Source organism: Electrona antarctica (assembly GCF_951216825.1).
Source record: "Electrona antarctica genome assembly, chromosome: 17".
In the NCBI taxonomy this organism is placed as follows: domain Eukaryota; kingdom Metazoa; phylum Chordata; class Actinopteri; order Myctophiformes; family Myctophidae; genus Electrona; species Electrona antarctica.
The window spans coordinates 35,191,118-35,216,455 of record NC_136798.1 but is presented as its reverse complement, the minus strand read 5'-3'; the positions used below and the strand labels follow the sequence as shown (position 1 = coordinate 35,216,455).

General features: G+C 42.8%; 1 protein-coding gene across 5 annotated transcripts; it reads right to left on the bottom strand.

Annotated features, from left to right (window-relative positions):
- Positions 1-1,856: 1,856 nt before the first annotated feature.
- Positions 1,857-24,868, bottom strand: LOC306941574 (14-3-3 protein theta-like). Of its 5 annotated transcripts, XR_013792183.1 has the most exons (8): positions 24,778-24,868; positions 22,728-22,821; positions 21,269-21,602; positions 15,148-15,271; positions 8,592-8,755; positions 6,809-6,904; positions 2,695-5,093; positions 1,857-2,633 (listed from the first exon to the last, which is right to left on the bottom strand). XR_013792183.1 is itself a non-coding variant. In XM_079527106.1 (7 exons), exons 3-7 carry the CDS (start codon positions 21,566-21,568, stop codon positions 5,037-5,039), a joined length of 741 nt encoding a protein of 246 aa, XP_079383232.1. In that variant the 5' UTR covers positions 21,569-21,602; positions 22,724-22,821; positions 24,778-24,868; the 3' UTR covers positions 1,857-5,036. The 5 variants fall into 5 exon arrangements, 4 of the variants coding, with proteins under 4 accessions (XP_079383232.1, XP_079383234.1, XP_079383231.1 ...); XM_079527106.1 differs by having other exon boundaries at positions 1,857-5,093; positions 22,724-22,821; XM_079527108.1 differs by having other exon boundaries at positions 1,857-5,093; positions 21,269-21,577; positions 22,724-22,821.
- Positions 24,869-25,338: the final 470 nt, after the last annotated feature.

Genomic DNA, 25,338 nt, shown 5'->3' with positions numbered 1-25,338 from the left:
TTAATTTCGTTTTATTAAACACATTACATGTTTTGTAATGGCATCATCATGCTATTATGGCCATGGATATACAGAGTGAACTTGATAAATTAATATGATAATACGTTTAATCACCAACATGAATTATGTTTATACAGCTAGCTAGAGTAGTGGGGCGAAATGGAAAAGGGCGACCGTGCCGTCTGGAGTACTGTACATACAGTACGTATGTTGAGTACAATTTTGAGTTAGGCCTACTTTTACTTTTTCAATACTTGTTCTACTTGTTACGACTCCACTACATCTCAGAGGCCTATTGTAGGCCTACCCTTTATTTGTTTTACTCTCCACTGCAATTATTTGAAAACTTTACTTTTCTAGCTACTTATCATTACAAAATGTTTGTAAGTACTTTTTACAACACTGAAAATCTGTGCTCTAAATGTAGTCTACACTGTGTAGACAGTGCACACAGTATGCACTGTAAGGGGAATGCAGGAGAGATTTCACTAACCACTTCTTTATTTCCTTTCCTAGGAAGTGAAATGTATTTGCTTAATGTTTTAGTATGTAAAGCACATTTAAATTGCCTTCCTGAAATGTGCTACATGAAAATAAACTTGCCTTTGTTAATCTTTTTTTTTTTTTACTTTGCATTTCTCTTTATTTTGTAATATTTCATGTTTTTATTTGTATTCAGTGAATTTAAATATTTTTTGTAACGTGTATACAGCATATAACAAATTTGACATTGATCGGTTGATCCCCACCAATGTTTATTTTATTTTTGCATGTTTGACAAGGCAAGGTTTTTTTTGGCAATTGACATGGAGACTGGCTTTTTTTTTTACTTTACTGAATAGTAACCTTGTGTTTTATCATTTTGCTAAAAATAAATATATATATATCACACCTGTGTGAAGTGAGTGGTGCAACTATACATGTATTGTAAATGTGTTATAGTTACTGTACTGTAGTGTGCTCTGTACTGTATTGTACTGTGCTCTGTACTGTAGTGTGATTATGTTTGGAAAAAAGTCTTGAAAGTGTTTGAAACATCCAGGACCTCCATGATGCCGGCGAGCCTCCCCGTGTCCGAGACCATGGAGAAATGACAGTTACGTGTGGGGGTCCTCGGGGATGGTCCCCGGAACGAACGTGCCCAGAAGCCCCATGAACGTGCCCAGGAGCCCCATGAACGTGCCCAGGAGCCTCATGAACGTGCCCAGGAGCCCCATGAACGTGCCCAGGAGCCCCATGAACGTGCCCAGGGTGCCTCCCCGTGTCCAAAACGGTGGAGAAATGACAGTTACCGTTTGGGTGGTCCCCGGAACGAAGGTGCCCAGTGCTCGTACTGTAGTGTACTCTGTGCCACTTTACGCTGTGCTGTACTCTACTGGCCACTTAGGGTGTGGGGGTGTCCGTGCTGGGACACATACGTACACATACACGTCGTACGTAAGCATTCATACACACAAAGCTGTGTAATGGAGCGGATCAGCGGAGGCACCGCTCAAAAAAGAAAGACATGCATGTAGCCTATGTAAATAAATAAATAAATATAAACCTATTTATAGCTCAAAGTTGAGCTAAAGTTAAACACAATGATTTATTCAAGTCACAGTGAGAAATGCAGCGTATATAAGACTTGGGCTGTAGCATTTATTATGTATTTATAATGAATATTTGATATGGCAGACTAGAGCCATAAGAAGTCTATATTGATGGTGTCAGAATTCAGTGGTTCTCAAACCAATTGGATCGCCCAACACATTTTGTTGGGGGGTCCCCGGACCCCACTTTGAGAACCACAAGGTTGGAGCAATCGATTACCCACCATCCTGGAATTCAGACTCAATAAATTCTCACAAAACGTGTGATTTATAAAATGTCTTTTTTAATTTTAATTATTATTATTTCATGTTATACATAGCTGATTACGCAGGGCATGGGGACATCTTCACAGGGCTGCAGGGATTACAATCAAAAGGTTACCAGAAAGAAAACAATAAAAAATAAAAACAACAAACAATAGTGGTTTGAATCTCTACCGTTGGGGGGGGGGGGGGGAAACAGACAAGCTCCATGTGCACAAACCAGTCCGTGCTGGCTCTTTTTTGACTAGTAGGAACAGAAACCCGTTATAAAGGTTGCGTGATCATTTTCCACCCCCATTATAACCAGAACTACCACTGACGCAGGTGGTAGGCCCTCATAAAATGCGAAAATAGACGATCTAACAGACCAGCTATTTACGGAATTGTTTTTGGAACATTTAGAATTGACGCTATATTTTTTTTGGAACATTTAGAAAGTTTAGAAAGTTCTGTTTTCAGAATTCAGGAATAGCAGCCTACTACCTCCTACACAGGTCCCAAATTAGGTTCTGAGAAACCCAGCCCTACAGCGATATGCAAAAAGATAACTGAACCTGGACATACTTTACATAAGGGGTCTTCAACATTGTTTCAGGCCAAGAACCCCTTCGCTGAGAGAGAGATGAAGCAGAGAGTGGGACCCCTTAGCTGAGAGAGAGATGAAGCAGGGAGTGGGACCGCTTAGCTGAGAGAGCGATGAAGCAGGGAGTGGGACCGCTTGGCTGAGAGAGATGAAGCAGGGACCCCTTAGCTGAGAGAGAGATGAAGCAGGGACCCCTTAGCTGAGAGAGAGAGATGAAGCAGGGACCCTTATATGAGAGAGATGAAGCAGGGACGCCTTAGCTGAGAGAGAGATGAAGCAGGGACCCCTTAGCTGAGAAATGAAACAAACGCAGTGGTTTGTTCTAGATTTTTTTCCAGAGGGCATGCAATAATCATTCCCTGCATGACATGCGCACGTATTAGGCTTGGTCTGCTCTTTCCCCCTCCCCTCACATCTACACCAAAACCTCTTTGCCGAAATCAGATCTACAAGCTCACTACGCCTCGCAGTGCGAGGTTCCAAACTTTTTCGATGACAAAGATTTGACCCCGGTCCCACCTTTTAGTAACTATGAAGAGCCCACAGGGGTCCCCGGTGGACCCCCTGTTGAAGACCCCTGCTTTACACGGCACAACACCTATCACTTATACTTCCTGTAGTCCAAAAAATAAAAAAGGAGCCACATTTATAAACAGATCGGCTAAGTTGTGTGATTGTGTTCCCATTCCAGTGTTAGCAGTGGCAAACAAAAAAAAGGCATGCATGTACTTATTTTTTTTTTGTCTTTGTCATTATAATGTGCCACTATTTCTTTTTGAAGACATGCAATCTGAGGAAAAGGAAGGGCGGGGGGGGAGGGGGGGGATGACAGCTGGTTATGACGAAACGCAACGGGGAAAGAAAGAGCGCTAGGCGGCGTTTCAGACGTCCATTCCGGTCGGGATTCCTGCCGTCTGTCGCCGGCGCGCGTTGATAAACTTGTCGTGTCGATCAGCGCATCTCAGACTAGGTCTAGATGCGTCTGCCGAGTCCAGCAGTGCAGGTTAAAGCACAAATCGCGGTGTTTTTTTTAAAAACGGGGACTGCCCATAAGTCAGACATCCCGTTAGTCAGACCTGTGTGGCCGGTTAAGACTCACCCGTGCTGTGGGTTAAAAATCACCCGTGGCTTCCTGTGAGGTTAGGGTTTGGGATAGTGTTAGTAATGGCCTGACTAACGGGAGGTCGGACCTTTTTTTACTACACTTTGTAGATTATATTCGGTATGGCAATCAAAGGAGATTGATTGCTATAGGCATGCGATGCATGATACAGAATCTTTTGCCGATGTCCGATCGTGTCCGTGATCGTTTCAGCCGATGCCGAAATCTTTCTTTCACTGCAATAACGCTACATGTTTGCGCCGGTGTTGAACATTATACTGTAGCCTTAGTATGGGTGTTTGTTGTGAGCTTAAAGCTTCCCGTACTTCGAATGCTGACAATAGCCGACCTAAAAGCTCATTGTGAACTTGTAGATGTGCCATTTTCAGCAAACGAACTGCAACTTACGTATGGAAAACATACAGTATAGTGTATTTTCAGCAAGCACAGTCATTCCAACAACACAAAATCAACACCTCATATCAATGTGACATATTGGGCAAAATCCGACAATTGATACAGAGCCCGATACGATAAACACAAGTCTATCATTGGCCGATACCGACAAGCTGACTCATATATTATGCATCCCAAAGATTGTTTTATTCTCTCCTTAATATTACGTACAGTACACTAAACTGTTAAGACTAAAGACTAATAAGCAGTCTACAAGTTGGTAACCGTTTTACATGAAATAACCTTTTGAACCACGATTGTATTTTGTGGGTCAACGCACACGTTTAACTTAGCTCCGCCTTCTGTTCCGAATGGCATTTCGGTCACAAGTTGAAGTTGTACTTCATTAAACGTGTTTTTTTTTACTTTTAAAGCACCAAGACTGGCATTGACAGGTTTCTCCTCAGTTGTTTGTTTATTAATTCATGTATTAATTCATGGACAGGAGGCTGCAGGAAGGTGCAAGGAGTGGATTAGCAGGTCAAAAATCTGGCACACGTATTCTACATGCAAACACACGCGCGCACGCACACACACAGAACATATTAACCATGTTGAAGACAATTAATGATCTCAAATTTCTTTCTCCCTCTCTCTCTCTCTCTCTCTCTCTCTCGCGCACACACACATACACACACGCACGCACGCACACGCACACACACAGAACATATCGTTGCAGTCGGGCAGAAACCTCTTATCTCCATATTTCAACTTTTTGTGTTTTTTTTAATCCTTAGATCAATGTTCCATGTCATCATACCAATGTCACACAAAAGTATAAAAAGGTGGCGATCTCAAAAGCGCGTTGCGGCGCATTTCGAGGTTGTACATCGGCGAATTTGAATCCTGAAAAGTTACAGTCTTGGTCACAATGAAGTTTCCACCCAACAGCAATGATATTAACCATGTTCACACGCACACTCGCACACACGGCTATGGAGACACTGGGCGTTGAACATTATATTCAAGTGGAACGATAAAGGAATGAAAGAACGTGTAAAAAGGTTGTAGTTCTCTGGGAGAGACGACAGGGGGCGCTCTAGTTCTCTCCTTCGCCAGGCTCAGCTTCCTCTGCTGCATTGTCAGACGTCCATAACTAGAAAGAACAGGAACAACCATTATTAATCATTATATTCCTATTTACTGTCAAGCCAGTGGAAGGAACACGTTATTCCAACCAGTTCCTTTCCCCTCCATCAGCCGGGGCGGCTGGCCAGGGGGAGGCAGTTTAGAGACCAGGATTACTGCATGATTTTTTTGTGAGGGTACCTACCCTAGGACATACATGGGCAACTGGCGCCCCGGGGGCCACATGCGGCCCCCACCTTCACTTAACGTGGCTCTCAGGTTAATATTATTGATTTCAGCTGATACAATTTCAAACATGCAAAAATGACCCGCTTTAATTACTTCAGTCTAAATTAGTAGCTTAATGAGTCGAGTAGTATTAAAATGTATTTTTTAAGTCCAATGTTTTTTTTATTTAGTTCATAAAGTTACCATAACTATAATTAAATGCATGAAAGGCATTTGAAATTAAATCAAAATGTAACTTTTCAGGATTCCTATTCAAAAATAGCAAAAAAGTATTCAGGATTTCAATTCAAATAATAGCCAAAATAGCTGATCTACAAGCTCCGTTTTGAGCTTGTAGATCGGCTATTTTTGCTACGACAGTAATATGCAATGTGGCCCTCTGGAGTGAGTGTGGGTGGAAATATAGTGGCCCTCTGGAGTGAGTTTGGGTGGAACTATAGTGGCCCTCTGGAGTGAGTGTGGAAATATAGTGGCCCTCTGGAGTGAGTTTTGGTGGAACTATAGTGGCCCTCTGGAGTGAGTGTGGACATAATGTGGCCCTCTCCATCATCAAAGTTGCCCACCCCTGGGACACGGGAAGTACATGCAAATTCCACACAGAAAGGCCCTTTCTCTGGCCCTAGCCAGTGTTGTTTTCGTCGACTAAAACTGACGAAAAATGTTCGTCGACTACTTTTTTTCACTGACAAAAACTACATAAAAACTAAGCTATGATGACTAAAACTAGGACTAAATATACTGACAATTTCGTCAACAAATAAAAACTAGACTAAAATGTTAGGAAGGGACTAGTGGACAAGAGATCCAGTATAAGTCATTTTACACTTGGTTGAATGCTGAAAATAGCTGATCTACAAGCTCACAATGCGTCGCGCTGTGACACGCTGTGAGCTTGTAGATCGGCTATTTTCAGCAAGTGTAAAAACACGTCATTACGACGGCATCAAGGCCCGCCAAAACACATTTTAGTCGACTAAATCAACTGTAGATTTAGTCGACTAAAATCTTATATTTAGTCGACTAAAACTAGACTAGAACACTAAAACATTCCAGGTGACTAAAATGTGACTGAAACTAAATGAAAACTATTGAAGAGACTATGACTAAAACTAAATTTTGCTGCCAAAAACACTGGCCCCAGCCCTATGGACACTAAAGGTCTTTAACTCTGAGAGTTAAGGTTCCTTGAAAAGAAAACATTTGAGAACCAGTGTCCTAGTGGATTCATAATATGCCAGTGTCGTCGTGAATCAGTGCCATAGGAAACCTGGAGACTGACATTCAGTAATTGGGTATTATGATCAAAGTACGGGTGTGTAAATAAGAAAATCTGAAATTTGCCACGGACAAGGTCAAGTCTTGGCACGGATTTGTCCATGTACGGACATATTGATGACCCCTGGTTAAAATGAGTGTGTGTGTGTGTGTGTGTGTGTGTGTGTGTGTGTGTGTGTGTGTGTGTGTGTGTGTGTGTGTGTGTGCGTGTGTACGTACTGTCAGGTTGTCTCGGAGCAGCTGCATGATCAGCGTGCTGTCTTTGTATGAGTCTTCACTGAGCGTGTCCAGCTCTGCGATGGCCTCGTCGAACGCCTGCATGTACAACAACAGTCAGTGAGCAGTGATTCAGAACATGACAGTATACAGTAGCCAAAAATTAAAAATTAAAAATATATATATATATATCTTTGCCTTTTTTCCCTCCATCATCCCCTGTATAATGATGTCGTGGCTCGGGACGTCGGTGTGTGGGGGGGGGAGTTAGTGGGGTAGTGAGGCAGAGTTTTAGCCAGCACGAGGGTGTGACGGCGTGTTCAACCCCAGCAGTTGAAAACACGATTCAATATATAATATAAATATAACCTGTAAAATAGTTAGTTTTTCCAACATTGTTCATGTGAAATATTTATGTTTATGATTATTTAATGAAATTATGAGAATCACTATGTAGCGCCTGGTCTGGGACTGATGGGTGGGGTGAAATCAGCAGTAGCAGCAGCGGGCAGCAGCCCGCGCACACAGCACGGGCTTACTGGTTTACCTCCCGTGGGGCGTGGGGTGCTCCTCCACACAGCACGGGCTTACTGGTTTACCTCCCGTGGGGCGTGGGGTGCTCCTCCACACAGCACGGGCTTACTGGTTTACCTCCCGTGGGATGTGGGGTGCTCCTCCACACAGCACAGGCTTACTGGTTTACCTCCTGTGGGGCGTGGGGTGCTCCTCCACACAGCACAGGCTTACTGGTTTACCTCCCGTGGGGTGTGGGGTGCTCCTCCACACAGCACAGGCTTACTGGTTTACCTCCCGTGGGGTGTTGGGTGCTCCTCCACACAGCACAGGCTTACTGGTTTACCTCCCGTGGGGTGTGGGGTGCTCCTCCACACAGCACGGGCTTACTGGTTTACCTCCCGTGGGGTGTGGGGTGCTCCTCCACACAGCACGGGCTTACTGGTTTACCTCCCGTGGGGTGTGGGGTAGGGCATTAAGCAACTAGTCGACTAGTTTACTAGTCGACTAGTTTACTAGTCGACTAGTAAATCCACTAGTCAACCTTGTTGGTACTAGTTGACTAGTTGATAAGAAAAGTTATTTATTTTTTACATAATAGGTAACTAGTCGACTGGTAAACTAGGCAACTAGTCAACTAGTAAAAATGACTAGAAGTGAATGCCCTAGTGTGGGGTGCTCCTCGGGGCTGCCAAATTCAAATTGTACTTGTATTGAGTAAAAGTACAAAGGTATTGGCTTCAAAATGTAGTAAAAGTAAAAGTTGTCATTCATCGTTGCCAGTGGGTAGATTATTTATGAATTTACTCTGGCAATAACCGGAAATAGCCGATCTACAAGCTGTCAATGCCCGACGCATTGAGAGCTTGTAGGTGGGCTGTTTTTGTTGCGCACCATGCTTCCATAGAAGACTGATGTAAACTACTTGTGTTCATATTTGGAAGCCTCGGTAATGTCCATAAATCAGTCGTGAGGGGCCTGCAGATTGCAGGCATGCCCAAGCAGCATCGGCAAAATTCTGTTCAGTGTCTGCAATAATTGGCAGTCGCCATATATGGAGGAGGCGATGCTTTCTGTACCCGTGATCTGTATCCTGAAGCACTTGTTGTACAGTTTTTTTTTCAAGTTTGCGCATCCACTATTGTTTGTGTTCAAGAAATGTCTTGTAAAATGTGAATGCAAATAAAGATGTTAAATGTGTGTGTGTGTGTGTGTGTGTGTGTGTGTGCGTGTGCGTGCGCGTGCGTGTGTGCGTTCGTGCGTGCATGCGCACCTTTTTGGCCAGGCTGCAGGCTGTGTCAGGCGAGTTGAGGATCTCGTAGTAGAAGACGGAGAAGTTCAAGGCCAGGCCCAGTCTGATGGGGTGTGTGGGCTTCATCTCCTTCTGACTGATGTCCAAAGCATCCTGGTACGCTGTCTGAGAGTTACCGATGGTCTCTGACGGAGGGACATGGAGAAAAAAGGAGTTACCCCATAGTCTCTAACAGGGGGACATGGAGAAAAGAGGTACCCATGGTCTCTGACAGGGGGACATGGAGAAAAGAGGTACCCATGGTCTCTGACAGGGGGACATGGAGAAAAGAGGTACCCATGGTCTCTGACAGGGGGACATGGAGAAAAGAGGTACCCATGGTCTCTGACAGGGGGACATGGAGAAAAGAGTTACCCATGGTCTCTGACAGGGGGACATGGAGAAAAGAGGTACCCATGGTCTCTGACAGGGGGACATGGAGAAAAGAGGTACCCATGGTCTCTGACAGGGGGACATGGAGAAAAGAGGTACTCATGGTTTGAGAACCAGCGGACTACGTACGATATGAATGAACTGCACTTCTAGCTATTATTGTTGGTGCTGTGCATCTCTGTGCCTCCCCCTCCCCTCCCCTCCCCCCTCTCTTTTTCAAGCCAAGCGGTCGAGGCAGATGGCCGCCCACCTAGAGCCCAGGCTCTGCTCAAGGTTTTTCTTGCCTTACTGCTGTAGCCAAAGTGTTTGAATAATACGGAGGGATCGTCGAATCACTGTCCATTAACACTAGCGCGTCGGAGCGGTCAGGCTGACCGATTTTGAAATTTTGAAGTGGATTTTCTTTGCCCATGAAGTCCTGAGAAAGTTCCCCTTGCATGACTTTTTCTAAATGTTCGATTCAAACCATCTCTGTTTTTTTTTTCATCTGAAACGTTTTGGAAATATGATTTTAGACATAATTCTACTAAAATGTCTGCTCTTTTGCGGTCCGTGGGACCGCTCTTAGAGCCCTCACCCTTTCTCCCCCACAAGCCGTGCTGTTCACACCTTCCTCCCGGCTGGAGACGGGCATTGTTCAAGCTAATGTGTCATTTGCATTCCAACCTACATGTGGAAGTCCACATGTAGGCAAACTTACATTACAAACTTACATAAACTAAATGTTGTTTTAGATGTTATATTTCTTATATGCGGTTTGCAGAAATAACGATGTCTGACTTTATTTCTCGAAACGGAAAAAGAAATATGTTGACTATACACACCATCTTTAGCATAATTATGTTGGAATAATAAAGTTTATAGCATTGTGACTATGTCGCGCATATTCATTTCATATATCAGCGCATCAAAAATATTTTTACTTTATTTTTCGGAGGGCACGCTAAACGAACAGTGTAAAAATGACATGAATCAATGACATGAATCATTCCAACGCGATAGACCTCCTTCCCTATAATGTATCCCCTCTATATAAAAATGACAATATATAACGCTAATGTCGTATTTATTTTATTGTCTCAATACAAAGATGGACAGTGTAATTGCTGCGCAAGGGTAATTAATTATAGTGACATGTGAGCGCTATATTGAATATATAGCGCTCAGATCGTCACTATAATTATAGTTTCTGAAATGAAAAAGAAAATATGGTGTGTTGACTGACTGGCGTATTGTTTCCACCTATATCTATTGAGCATAGCTAAATAAATACATGTTGACTATACACGCCATCTTTAGCATAATTATATGGGATAATAAAGTTTATAGCATTGTGACTGAGCTGTGCATGACATTTCCTGTTGGCTGTTTTCAATGAAATGACTTGTGTATAATATGAATAAATGCTACATCCTACATTTATTTTGTACCGTAGGCTATAGTTTTTGAACGAATATTACCATGTAGGCCTGAAATGTTTGGTGTTACATCACAAGCATGCATGTGTGACATCAAATCCTTTATACACATTTTTTGCATCGTAGTTGCAAGGTGACAAGAGCAGGAATGTGCAGAATAGCCCAATCAGAAATCCATTCGATTGTTATTGTGTTGATTGTGTTTGAACTATTGAATCAATCAGTATAAATAATTCTGCACATTCCTGCTCTTGTCACCTTGCGCAAGGGTAATTAATGACATGAATCATTCCAACGCGATAGACCTCCTTCCCTATAATGTATCCCCTCTATATAAAAATGACAATATATAACGCTAATGTCGTATTTATTTTATTGTCTCAATACAAAGATGGACAGTGTAATTGCTGCGCAAGGGTAATTAATTATAGTGACATGTGAGCGCTATATTGAATATATAGCGCTCAGATCGTCACTATAATTATAGTTTCTGAAATGAAAAAGAAAATATGGTGTGTTGACTGACTGGCGTATTGTTTCCACCTATATCTATTGAGCATAGCTAAATAAATACATGTTGACTATACACGCCATCTTTAGCATAATTATATGGGATAATAAAGTTAATAGCATTGTGACTGAGCTGTGCATGACATTTCCTGTTGGCTGTTTTCAATGAAATGACTTGTGTATAATATGAATAAATGCTACATCCTACATTTATTTTGTACCGTAGGCTATAGTTTTTGAACGAATATTACCATGTAGGCCTGAAATGTTTGGTGTTACATACATGCATGTGTGACATCAAATCCTTTATACACATTTTTTGCATCGTAGTTGCAAGGTGACAAGAGCAGGAATGTGCAGAATAGCCCAATCAGAAATCAATTCGATTGTTATTGTGTTGATTGTGTTTGAACTATTGAATCAATCAGTATAAATAATTCTGCACATTCCTGCTCTTGTCACCTTGCGGGGAAACTCCCCCCATTATTTGTAATAGCCCAATCAGAAATCAATTGACATTTAAATTAGCCTATACAACTTTGATGCAGAAAATGTGTATAAAGTCACAGTCACTGGTCATTTCAGAAACATAACCGTCAGACGACATGATGAGAAGGACAAGAGAACGACGTTACACTGCAGCAGAAGCAGCCAACCTCCTTCAACGGCAGACTGCTTTCGGCGATGTAGACAGCGATGATGACGCACCGTTTGGGGATTTCGGAGGAGACGCACCACAGGCTGAAGTGTACTACCCGCCAGCTTCAGATAGTGAGTCTGAATGTGACACAGAGGACTTACCTGAAACGTCTCAGCCCGAGTCTACCACGACTGAGACAAGTAAAGATGGAACCATATGGTCATCTATGCAACCTGGGGCTGGCCGCGGCAGAGTGCCCATGCGTAATATCTTCGCAGCCAGACCAGGTCCCACTGCTTTTGCCAAGGTCAGAATCCACGACGAGCTGAGCAGTTTTCTGTGTATGTTTGACCCCAACATATTGGAAACCGTCAGAGACTGCACAGTGAAGTTTGCCCGCAGTGATGGACAGAATCAAGATTGGGATTTGTCTGTTACAGAACTGAAAGCATTCATCAGTGTGTTTTTCATTCGTGCGTTGACGACATGTGGTTATCCATTGAATCAACTGTGGGCCAACGAATGGGGAAATGAGATGGTAAAAGAAACAATGTCTCGTGACCGTTTCAAATCCATCATGCGCTACTTGCGATTTGATGACAAGGACACCAGACTCGCTCGCAAAGAAGCAGACAAGTTTGCGGCAATAACGGACATTTGGAATCAGTTCACAGACAACTGCAAATCTTGCTATGTGCCTGGAGTGAACATCACGGTGGATGAGCAGCTCTTCCCCTCAAAGGCAAGATGTGGGTTTACGCAATACATGGCCAATAAACCAGACAAGTTTGGAATTAAGTTCTGGATTGCTGCTGACCTGGACAGCAAATACTTCCTAAATGGATTTCCCTACCTTGGAAAGGGCCAGTACCGCAGCAGGTAATTTATTTTCCTCTAATAATAATAATAATCATGTATTTAAAATGTCTTTACATCAATGCCTATATGTATATATTTTGCGTTGTAATAACCATTACACCTTCTCCCTGTCATTTGCAGTGATGGCGTGCCGCTGTCTCAAGATGTTGTCCAGAGGCTGGTGGAACCATTCCTCGACAAAGGGCGGAACATCACAATGGATAACTTTTTCACTTCGATGAAGTTGGGGCAGTCTCTCCGAGCAAGAAACACAACGATACTTGGAACTGTGAACAGACAGAGGCGAGAGTTGCCTCCATGCGTACGTGGAAAAGAAAGGCTATTCCACACGCAACTGATGAAGAGCAACGATGCCACGCTCACCATCTACCAGAGCAAACCCAACAAAAACGTTTGCATCCTGAGCACCATGCACCGTTCCATCGGGATTGGTACAGACCCCAAAGAAAAGCCAGAGTCTGTAACTGATTACAACCACACCAAGTGGGGAGTGGACATTTTGGATCAGATGGCACGAAACTACAGCGTCAGAGTTGGCACCAGTCGCTGGCCAGTGGCTGTCTTTTACAACATGCTGGACCTGGCTGCCATCAATGCCTATGTATTGTTCAAACAGTGCTTGGACAAACCGCAGCTCACCAGGAGGGAGTTCCTACAGGACTTGGCACTACAGCTCCGTAAGGAACACATGGATGAAAAGGACTCTGCGTCAGTGCCACCACGCACACCTCGGCGCCAGCAGCGCAGCGCACTGCAGCCGCTGCCGACCACACCACAGAACCAGCCTACAACGCCAAGAGCTGCCAAGAGGGCCCAGAATGGTCCACAGACACCAGACACCCCTACCCCCAAGAAGAGAAGGCAGTGTCAGCTTGACGGATGTGGAAACAAGACGCTAATCAGCTGCCATAAATGTGACAAACGGGCGTGTGGAACATGCACTGGTACATTTACTATGACATGTGTCAAGTGTATCTAAGCGAAAGAAGAGAAAGACAACATTTTGTGTGCCATCCAGATAAATGTACAGAAACTAATGCCATAGGATGTTTTCCTGATTTTATGTCACACCTTGCATGCTTTATATTGTTATATTGTGTAACACTAAGAAACAATAAACATTCTTGAATTAACACAAAGTATTCATGTCTGACTTTATTTCTCGAAACGGAAAAAGAAATATGGTGTGTGGTATTGTTTCCACCAAGCGCATAGCTCAATAGATATAAATACATGTTGACTATACACGCCATCTTTAGCATAATTATGTTATAATTTATGTTCATGGATCCAAGTAAACAGACATTGTTTTTTTTTTACTACGGTACAAATTTGGTTGATTCAATACAGAAACGAGACGGTAAGATGCGCTGATATGAAATGCGCGACATAGGAACGTGGTATGGTACAGAAACTAGCTATAGCTAGCGCTATATTGAATATATAGCGCTCACATCGTCACTATAATTATAGTTTGGTAAACTGAAATGAAAAAGAAAATAACTTTTCTGCACGCGACCAGTGGAACTGATTTCCTTGATGACTTGATCTATCCTATGGTGTATATATAAACCGTGCTGCTGCTACGGATCTCTCTGCTGGCACAATAAATCAAATATATATAAATGACATCGATCATAGGCGGCGGCTAGGCCAGGCTTAGCCTTCCCAACAATTATGCTGGGTATTTTTAAAATATATATAGGCTAATATGTGGCTAGCCGGCCGCTCCCAAACTCCCAACTCCTTTGTCTGTAGCCTAAACTTTTCTGATTTGCACGCACGCACGCACAGCTGTCGCGCATATTCATTTCATATATCAGCGCATCAAAAATATGGTGAAATATGGTGTGTTGACTGACTGGCGTATTGTTTCCACCTATCTATTGAGCATAGCTAAATAAATACATGTTGAAAAATAACTTTGAGTTGTCCTGTCGAGTTGAAACGCTGCCTTGAATTAGTTGGAATGTGACATTTAGAAGACAATGGCAAGTCGTCAACCCCCCGCCACGGGGGGAGAGGTGTGAAGAGATGCAGGGAGAGAGTGGCCAATGGAATTGCACGAAAAACACCGGTCAGCCTGACCGTTAGCCGTCATAGTAGTAGTGATTTTAATTCAGACATGCTAGTGTTAAAAGGAGAATTCTGAAGCAGCCGTTTTCTCAGCCAAATTCTGATATTATATCTACTAACACCTTGAATGCCCGGATGTAGTTGGAACCAGTAAATCAGAGTGCCCAGCGATTTGCAGCTTCAGAGCCCATTTCAAGGTGGCACGGTGCCATCTTGGATGGTGCTAGATGTAGCTAGATGTAGCCAAAAAAACCCTTTGGAGGATCGGCAACCAACGTAGGTATGATTACTTCTAACGGGACTAGCGACGGGACCGCGATGGGCCGTCAAAAACACAATCTTTGGTTAGAACTGGAAGCATTGATTTAGATCAAGAGTTATTCACGTTTTAAGATTTTCGATCCAATCCATTAAAAGGGAGGGGGACCACTGTGGATGACGTCCCAACCGGAAATGACATGGAATGTTGCCCAATAGGCGCTCCCAGCCTGTGGAGCGGTGCGCTCGGTTATGGAATGATTAATGTACCGTCTTTTGATTCATCTCCGTCCTGGGCATCCGACGTAATTAATTAACTCAAATATGTTCCAAGTAGTCACAGTGAAGTCACAGGCAGACATACCTTTCTTGTCCTCTCCAGAGGCGACCTCGGCCAGGTATCTGAAGTAATCTCCCTTCATCTTCAGGTAGAACACTTTACTCTCTGGGTTAGTCGCATTTTCAATCAGATACTTGTTGAGCAGACCCTGGGGACACACAGACAGACAGACAGACAGAGAGACAGAAACAGAGGTTAACAGACTTGCTGGGTTGGTACAACATTCTTGATAAGAGGCTGATCATTTGTCCGAAAATGGTACATGGTACATTTTATCCGAGGCGCTTTACATAGATTGTGCATTACATTCAACTAGTATTCACACACACATTCATACACCGATGGCAGAGGAAACCATGCAAGGCATCAACCTGCACATCGGGAGCAATTAGGGATTACATACAAGGTTAACGAGACTGCGGTCAATTAGAGAATCTTGTTTGTTTGCAATCTTCAAAGAAGGTAATCAAGGTATTGGGCTCAGGTTCGGACTGAATTTTGTCACAGTACATTGTTTTAGGCACAGACACATGGAAAAAAGCAAAATAAAATCTCATGACTGAAAGTTTAATGCATTTAGACCCAAGTTCGATTCTACAAATGTCTTCTAAACCATGACAATTTTCTGAAAAACCTGTTTCTATATCAGTGGTTCTCAAACTATTTCATGTCAAGGACCCCAGAAATTATATGTAATTGGCCGCCGACCCCCATCAGAAAATATGTTGTTCCAGGGACCCCACAGAAGCAAAGATTTGAGTTAAAAACGTTCGCTCTGAAAGAATATAAATTCAAAGACTTGTGCCACATTTTCACGATTTAAAAAAAATAGCAGATCTACAAGCTTGGTGCACTCGGTGCTATGAGCTTGTAGATCTGGTATTTTTCAATAGCTAAATAACATAATATAACATAATGCTTAAAACACTAAAAGGGGTTCCCGTCCTGAATGGGTTAATGGCGCTTAGGTATTCTGATTCTAAAGCCGCTTCTGTTCCACATTACAGTAAATGGTAAATGGTGCATTAATATAGCGCCTTTATCCAAGGCGCTTTACATAGATTGGGTATTATTCACCCATTCACCCATTCACACACATTCATACACCGATGGCAGTGGAAACCATCCAAGGCACCAACCTGCACATCGGGAGTAATTCACCCTTTAACGTCAGCCTTCCAACCCGGGAGGTGAAATCTTCCATTACTACATCGCCAGCGTAAGGCTGATCTCTCTTTAGAAGCGTTAATATTCTAACCGAGATGCATGATGAAGTCAGAAATTAGGACAACATGCAACGTGCGCAACATGCACTTTCAAAGAAGACATGTGGCTTCAAATGAAATGACTAAAATCTGTCATGGCGACTGAGAACTTTAATCCATGTAGACAATGGGGACAAAGACAAAGACAGACAGCCGGAGACAAAGACAGACAGCCGGAGACAAAGAGACAGACAAGAGAACTCGACTCATACCAATGACAGCTCAGGTGAGAAACCAGTGTGCTAAACCATCTAAGCTCTATTTTATCAGACATTGTGACATTTTGGCATATCTTTTTGAAAAGACAACATGCACGCCTCAAACAGAGTCCCCCGGTGTGAAGTGAGTTGTGAATCACTTCTAGGTCACCCGTCCTTCCGCCACAAGCGGTGACTTCACCCAGAAAAGCCACGCAGATACAAAGAATCAACCGTGTTCCACTTCCTGCGCGAACGAGACGACCACTAGTACTCCGTTTCCTGTATGAACTCCAGCCACATGGTGCTGGAGCGATGCCCGTTCCTTTTTTGAATATAGTGAAAATGTGATGCTTTGTGAGCTATTTTTGATAAATAGAATAGTGGATGCTAGGGGTTCAAGTGGTTAATGAAAGAAGTGGTTAATTTTTGTGCAACACTCTCGTATGATGGTAGGGTAGTGGTTCTCGACCTTTCCAGGCCGCGACCCCCAAAATAATCATATTTGACCTGGGTCGGAGCCCCCAAAATAATCATATTTGAACTGGGGATGGGGCCAGAGTTGAGACATTACATTTAGTTTGACTCAGGTCTTTTTTTTTAAAATTTCTTAGGTATTAGGATATCCACTAGTTTGGGTCCGGGGCAAACCCTCAAATTTCTATTTTGGGTTCATAAACGTGACAGCAGCCCTACTGATGTCCTCACAAATACAGTAATATATGTGTGTGTGTGTGTGTGTGTGGTTATATAATGATGACTGTAGCAGCAGCTGTTCGACCAGATGCTGCAATAACACGACTACTACAACACATCAACATACAATGACCTACATGTCACACACACACACACACACACACACACACACACACACACACACACACACACACACACACACACACACACACACACACACACACACACACACACACACACACACACACACACACACACACACACACACACACACACACACACACACACACACACACACACACACACACACACACACACACACACACACACACACACACACACACTTGTGAGGACATCAGTAGGGCTGTCACAATTATGACATTTCACTTTATGATTAATCATCACGCAAATAATTGCGATTAACGATTTACTCGTGTTTTTTGTGTCGTTGAATATGTGAATAAAATGTGTCGTCGAATATGTGAATAAAACTGGAATTTCTGTTTTTGCTTCTAGGCTTTGAAGTAGCACAGGGCAGATATAACAAATAACCCTATACAAAGACATGACTGACATATTTACATTATACTTAAAAATGTTTCAACATGGACGCGATTATGACAATTATGGAAAATAATTACGAATCCGATCTCAAATAATTGCAATTAGGCGATTAAGTAGTAATTGTGAAAGGCCTAGACATCAGCGTTTTCATGAATTAAATTTGTATTACTTTTTTTGTGCCATTTCAATTTAAAGGAGAATTCCATGCTAGAAGGCTTTCTTACCTTTCTTTGTAGTCGTTACGTCCCCACCAAAGAGGTCCAGGTGTTTTTTGTGCAAAAACTCCTTATTGGCTATTTCCCCTACCATAAGCCCTCAATGAAATGCATTGAATGGGAATTGAATGGGGCTATGGGGTGTTCGCTTATTTCCTTATTTCGCTTATTTCCATCGAAATAAGTAGTAAAGTGTGCCGCTTGGGATATTATTTACATTATGAAGAGAGGATATATACAAGAAAATAATAATTTTGAGTGATGGAAATAAGCGAATTAGCACCATTATCATGTAGCTCTACAACAAAGGTACGGCCCCGACAGCAATGGTACAAAAACTGGTTAAAAAAAAAGAAAAGCCAATCTACAAGCACACGCGGCGTGCTGTGAGCTTGCTGTTTCTTTTGAGCGGTGCCCATTACGCAGCTATGTGTGTCTGTATGTGTGTGTCTGTAATGTATGTGTACGTACGTAAAATTGATATTAGACGATTATGTTAAAATCATTAGACAGGCCTAATGAGGATGGGTCACAACGACCACCCATCCTGCCTCTCTCTCTCTCTCTCTCTCTGTGTGTGTCACAGATCCCAGATAATCATTAGTGTCATATCACGATATGGATATATGAGCCATAGTTATACAGCAGGCTTACATATCCAATGTGTAAGTCACTAATCCACAGTCTTAATGCACACTACCCCCCCATGTGTGTGCGCACACACACACACACACACACACACACACACACACACACACACACACACACACACACACACACACACACACACACACACACACACACACACACACACACACACACACACACACACACACACACACACACACACACACACACACACACACACACACACACACACAGGTGCTAGAGATGCAAATATTCCATTAATTCATCTATTGATAGTCGGTTCACCTTATCGATTGATTGTCGATTAATTGGATGAGCGGTGATTTACCTGAGAACCTGAGTTCGTTATTAGTAATAACTGCTGCGGTTAATCTTTCCATTGACTCATTTAGTCGACTTAAATCTAAATGATTCTAGTTGATTCTAGTCTTGTCTAGTAGAAGAAATTATTGACAAATTTCATAATTTTATACTTTAAAAAAAACATGTTATAATAGCGGAAATCTGCCATTTCTGGAAAATGTATGGACTTAGTATGCAAAATAATTGCGATTTATCTCAAATAAGGGTTAGAGAGAGAGAGAGAGAGACAGAGAGAGAGACAGCCAGACAGACAACAGACAGAGGTCAAAGGTCACAATCTCTTTCCTCACTGACGGGGAATTTCCCCCTCCCACACACAGCCTGATGATGTCACAATGACACCAGTGTGTACACACACTTATGGAAGCCTTGTTGTAAATTAAAGCCCTACTTGATCATACTACAGCGTCACAACAAAAGCATCAAAAGTAGCAGATCCGATCAGCGTAACACTTTTGAACATAAAATAAACCACATGTGATTTAATGCTCTATTTTTTTTAAGCATTTCTCATTTAAATATTCTCTCTTGGAAAAAAATATTTTGAGATCGGGGTCTGCAGCCAGATATACATATCATTTTGAGGGTCCTTGACGTGAAAAGGTTTGAGAACCACTGACATAGAAACATAGGTTTTTTTCCAAAACTGTTAGAAGACAATTGGCCTCAGGTCTCAATGGGTTAGATAAAAAACGGAAGTACTTCTTCCAGCAGAAAGAAGCAGGTATTGATTAGCACTGTGTGTCTGTCTGTCTGTCTGTCTGTCTGTCTGTCTGTCTGTCTGTCTGTCTGTCTGTCTGTCTGTCTGTCTGTCTGTCTGTCTGTCTGTCTGTCTGTCTGTGTGTGTGTGTGTGTGTAGAGAGAGAGAGGACAATAAAGGAAGGTCATTCCACTGACCACAGATCAATGGGAGCAGGCTTTCTTGCGTCCTGATGGGAATCACCCTGAGTGACCGGTCCACTCCGCAACGTCCCCGTCTAGAGGTGAGCTGAGGGTGCGGCCGAGCAACAACGCCCTAGGACACTGGTTCTTAACCCGTGGTCTGGGGACCACCAGTGGTCCTTGAGGAGTTTCCAGGTGGTCCCCCCAGATAAATGATGGAGAGTTGGTAACCAAATGGACCCTCATAGATCTTAAACTGTGTTGTTCGATGAAATAATAGTCGCAAAAAATTTGATAGCTGATTGCGTAGGCATTACTTGTGGAGAGTATAGCGGTGACTATAAATGTCCCAGATAAGAAAGGGGGGTCTTTCCTTTCAGAGCTTCATAGAAGTGCTCATTATGTTCTCAGCAGTACGACAGGAACACTGGCTAATTATTCCAACATTGTAAACGCTAGAGAACCTTAGGAGGAGACTAGGAGAGACAGACGCCCACACACGTACAGTCTAGATGCTAGGGAGACTGAGGAGACTTTTACTCTATCATCCGAGGCTGCCTGCTCAAATCAAATCTGAGCTTTCTTTTAGTGATGATTTTTTTAGCACGTAATTTATGCCTTTATCTGACACGTTTGGACTGCACTTTATGTTGGCTTAAACCGAGCGCCGAGCCTCACTCCCAATCTTCCGCCGTAGTCTGAAAACTCGACCTCTTCAGACTCCACTTTAGCCCGTAGCGTTTGCCCTAGCCCTGTATGCCCTAGATGACATAGGCGCAAGCAAAGGATAAAAACGTCTGCTAAATGCCTGAATTGTAAATTGGTGTGGTGGCCTTGCAGATCGGCTACTTTCGGTGAGCCCCGTGCCGCCTTAGAAACGGGCATAGCGACAAACAAGCTTCTGTGGGTCAGGGTGTTAACACATTGAGTCCTGCATGGAACACATCTGTGGCAGCTTTTAACCACTTTAAACTTTAACTTTTGAAAAAAAGCAGATATACAAGCTCATAATGCGGCACCGAGTGCCACGCTACGAGCTTGTAGATGTGCTATTTTTGAAAATTTGCAAAAAACGTGTGCAAATCTTTGAATATATATTCTTTCCCAGCGAACGTTTCTAACTCATATCCTTGCTTCTGGGGGAGGTCGCTGGAACAACATATTCGGCGGCCGAATACAAATCATTTTGGGGTCCTTGACATCAAATAGTGTGAGAACCACTGATAACTTAAGGATGTTCAGAAAACTGACATGATTTATTTTAGAAGACGCGTGTAGAATCTGGTCTCCAGGTCTCAACGAACGTTGAACTCACCAGCACGTCGTTGCAGATCTCGCGCAGCTCGCCCTCCACCTTCTCCCGGTACTCCTTCACCATGGCCAGCTTGCGGTCGGCGCTGCCCTCCGTGGTCTTCTGCTCGATGGCGGAGATGACACGCCAGGCCGAGCGCCGCGCGCCCACCACGTTCTTGTAGGCCACCGACAGCAGGTTGCGCTCCTCGCAGGTCAGCTCGGCGCCCTGCTCCGTCACCTCCTTCATGGAGGCGGCCATGTCGTCGTAGCGCTCCGCCTGCTCCGCCAGCTTGGCCTTCTGGATCAGCTCCGTTTTGTCCATGATCTTTGGCTGTGAAGGGATGTTATCGTCGAGGCTGCAACGATTAAATCGTAATCAAATCGATTATTCAATTAGTTGCAAAGTAATTTTGTAATCACAATTGAATCGGCAACTAGTTTGTTTTTGCAATTAATTGACTGTTTTTCCACTTAACCATAGTTTTTCCAGTGTTAAATGTAACTAAGTAAAGGAGTGAGCCAACTCTATTCCCTTACAATCTGCCCTATATGCAGAATCACGGTATCCAAAAACATCTTAAGTCTGAGGCCATTTTACCATCAACATCTTAAAGAAGCAGATTACCTGCAGTAGACGTTTCTATTGTACATTAACATTAAAGCCAATACTACTATGTCTGTACCTGTGTGCAGGATTATACCATCAAGAAGCAAAAATATGGCAAGAACCAAAAATACTTTTAGACTGACAAATGTGTAGCTATTCTTTAATCAATTGTATAATGTAATAGTATATTTTTTAATAAATAATTCATCTCTAATGTATTTTTTGTTAGTTAAAACATGTCTAAAAGAACCTAAAATGTATGAGGCGATAGTACCATAATCCGATTAATGGTTTACTTTAAATAATCGCCAAAACAGGCCATGATGCATTTCATTAATAATTATGTATATATTATATATATATTATCTTTTTATTATTTTCCATTATTTTCTTGCAGATGAGCTAATTCCGCCATTTCTCAACAGATAAATGCAGATTCATAAACAGCTTTCTCATAGTTGTTGATGAATTGAATACATAGGACCACAATGGAAACAAGTACAATACTTAGTAGTATTGAGTACTGAAGTAGGGATAGACCGAACACTGAATATAGGAAACAGTTGGCTGAAAACCGAATAGTCAAATATGATTAATATTATATATAATTTATTATTTTTTTATTTTATTGCTGTCATGGCCGTAAATTGGGGTAGAGCTACATGATAATGGCAAAAGACAAGATCACATTTTGTTCACATCACCACAACACGACAGGTAACCCTGGTTCTTTGACTATTCGGTTTCGGCTCTAAAATCAACCGGACCGAATACGCTTTTTTTTTGTTGCCACTATTCGGCCGAATAGTTTTGGTGGCCGAATATTCGGTGCATCCCTATAATGAAGAATTCAATCAATGAAAAACAGACCTACAGTCAGTAAGGACCAGAGAGAGAAGAACGATGCACGGACTGCCGCTCGGGGGAGGAGGAGGGAGGAGAAGTAGCTGATAGGTCACTGGCACTTCCTGGAAGAGAAACCACAGTCATGTTGTTACAGCAACAACTGATGCAACGTGTGTGTGTGTGTGTGTGTGTGTGTGTGTGTGTGTGTGTGTGTGTGTGTGTGTGTGTGTGTGTGTGTGTGTGACTGTGTGTGTGTGGGGTGATATCCTCCCCACCTCTGGTCATACATTTATGTCTGGTGGGGATACGCTTCATTTATCGTACTTGTCTGATGTGATGTGTTTTGAATTGATATCGCCTCATGTCCAAAACTGTTACTTTCCGAGGCTAATGCCAAAGTAGAATCGAGTGGATCTGGATACTTTTGATGCTTTTGTGTGACGCCCTGGTCAACAGCGGCGATATTTTTGTTTCATAATTGAACAGTACAGTTCAATTAAAAATGTATGTGAAGCCAGCGTTAATTCCTTCATCCCTATGGGAAATGCTATATTCAAATTGGTGTGGCTGTCACAAACCTACACGGCCTTATGGGGATCTCTGTGGACGCCTGGACGGTGGGTGGATTTTTGAAAACATTTGAAAATTGGTACAAATCTTTGAATATATAAATAGAACGGTTTTAAATCAAATCTTTCCTTCTAGGAGGTTCCTGGCCCAAACTATTTTGGAGCTGGGGGTCTGCAGCAAAGACATGAAAAGGTTTGAGAAACGCCACTTTAAACTAGATTTTCTACATTTTGTCCAAATTGATTTATTCTCGTACACACACAAAAGTATCTTTAGAACATCACAATGTGTGACGGTTCCCTTTCCCCCCCAATGGAACCCTGGTTATAAGTGAACCTAGCCTCTTTCGGGAAACCAAAGTGCCTAAACGTTAACCGAAGGGATTTTCAGCAGTATACTGATGCAAGACTGAACCCTAAACCCTCTAAATAATATCCCTGAAAGAAAAGCAAGGACATGGCCCAAATTAAGACTTTAACCCATTTAGACCCGGAGGCCCATTCTACAAATGCCTTCTAAATCAGTAGTTCTTAAACTTGTTCATGCCAAGGACCCCCGAAGACTCACCCCTCCTATATGAAAATGTTTTGTGCCAGACCCCCCAGACCCCCCCCCCCCCATCTTATGTAGTAGCTTCATGTGAATTGTGAAAGCTTCATGTCACCACGCTCTGCACAATTTGGACTAAAATACATGAACTATGGAATATTGTAATAACACAAAATACAATTGCACTGCAATTCACGTTCAATGCGGTGTCAAATATTCACAACGCAGATTTGACCAATTCAACTTCTGTTCATTTTCAATGCATTGTGCTCATTTAAATCAAAATCAATGCATTCCGTCAATGCGTTAAAATGACAAGACATTTTAGAATTGTATTGTACCGTCTAAAATCTAAATCCCACTCCATCTCTCACCCCAGCCAGTGTAAAACAAACATAATCATCAGAACACACTGCCTGTATCTCATTGCAGTGTCATTATCATACCATAAAGCATCCATGTTCTATCTACATTTATGAATTATGATCATCATAATCATATAAATAACGGGAAAATCGCACATCTAAAAAAAGGAAAACGCACATTAAACAACACATTAACACCAAATGAACATGATACAGCCATCAATATTACTCAAAAAGTGGCGTTTTATTATAATACATGATGAATCAGGTTAGCAGCATGACGCTACTAGCCCAACGGGGCTAACCGCCTGACATACACCCCGCCGCACGACCGCGCCGCGCGCCCGAAAACACCCGATCTACAAGCTCACAGCGCGTCGCATCAGCGGCGCGCTGTGAGCTTGTAGATCGGGTATTTTCGGTAGTAGTAGCAGCAGCCCCCGAATCGGGCTCAAGCCGCTCAACGCGTGAAAAATGGCATTTGAATGACATTTGATCGTCGAGTGCGGCGGAAAGATCGCGTCAAAACACGTCCAGTGACGGAGTAAGTGGGGTTATGTGTGTATATGTATGTATATTCGCATATTTTCTGACCTGTTTCCGAGGTTCTCTTCTTGTGCTGCCGCTGGCTGCTGTCTGAAGCTAAGCTGCTGTGAGCCGTACGGAGGGGAGGAGCCGAGGGGGGGAGGGGGGCGGGGGTACGTATTACTACAACCTAACGTGACTGACTGTGTGTGGTGTATGGATTGGTTGGTTGGTGGTGGGGGCGGGGCCACGGCCTCGGTCGGAGCCAATCGGAGACGTAACGTTCGACGGCAGCTGGACCAATGACTCGCTAATAAATGGCTAAAACCCGCCCTGCCCGGGCCCCGCCCACCGCTTTGATGTGACCAATGAAAGACGAGAAAAGGGAAAGGAAGGGAGAGAAAGAGAGAGAGAGAGAGAGGACTTCGTTTTTATTTTATTTTATTTTATTTTATTTTATTTTATTTTATTTTATTTTATTTTATTTTATTTTATTTTATTTTATTTTATTTTATTTTATTTTATTTTATTTTTTAGATGGCGGTTTGGGAAGTTCAAACCTGGTTCAACACACACATACGCTCACAGTACGCACGCATGCACGCACGCGCACACGCACACAACATGCAC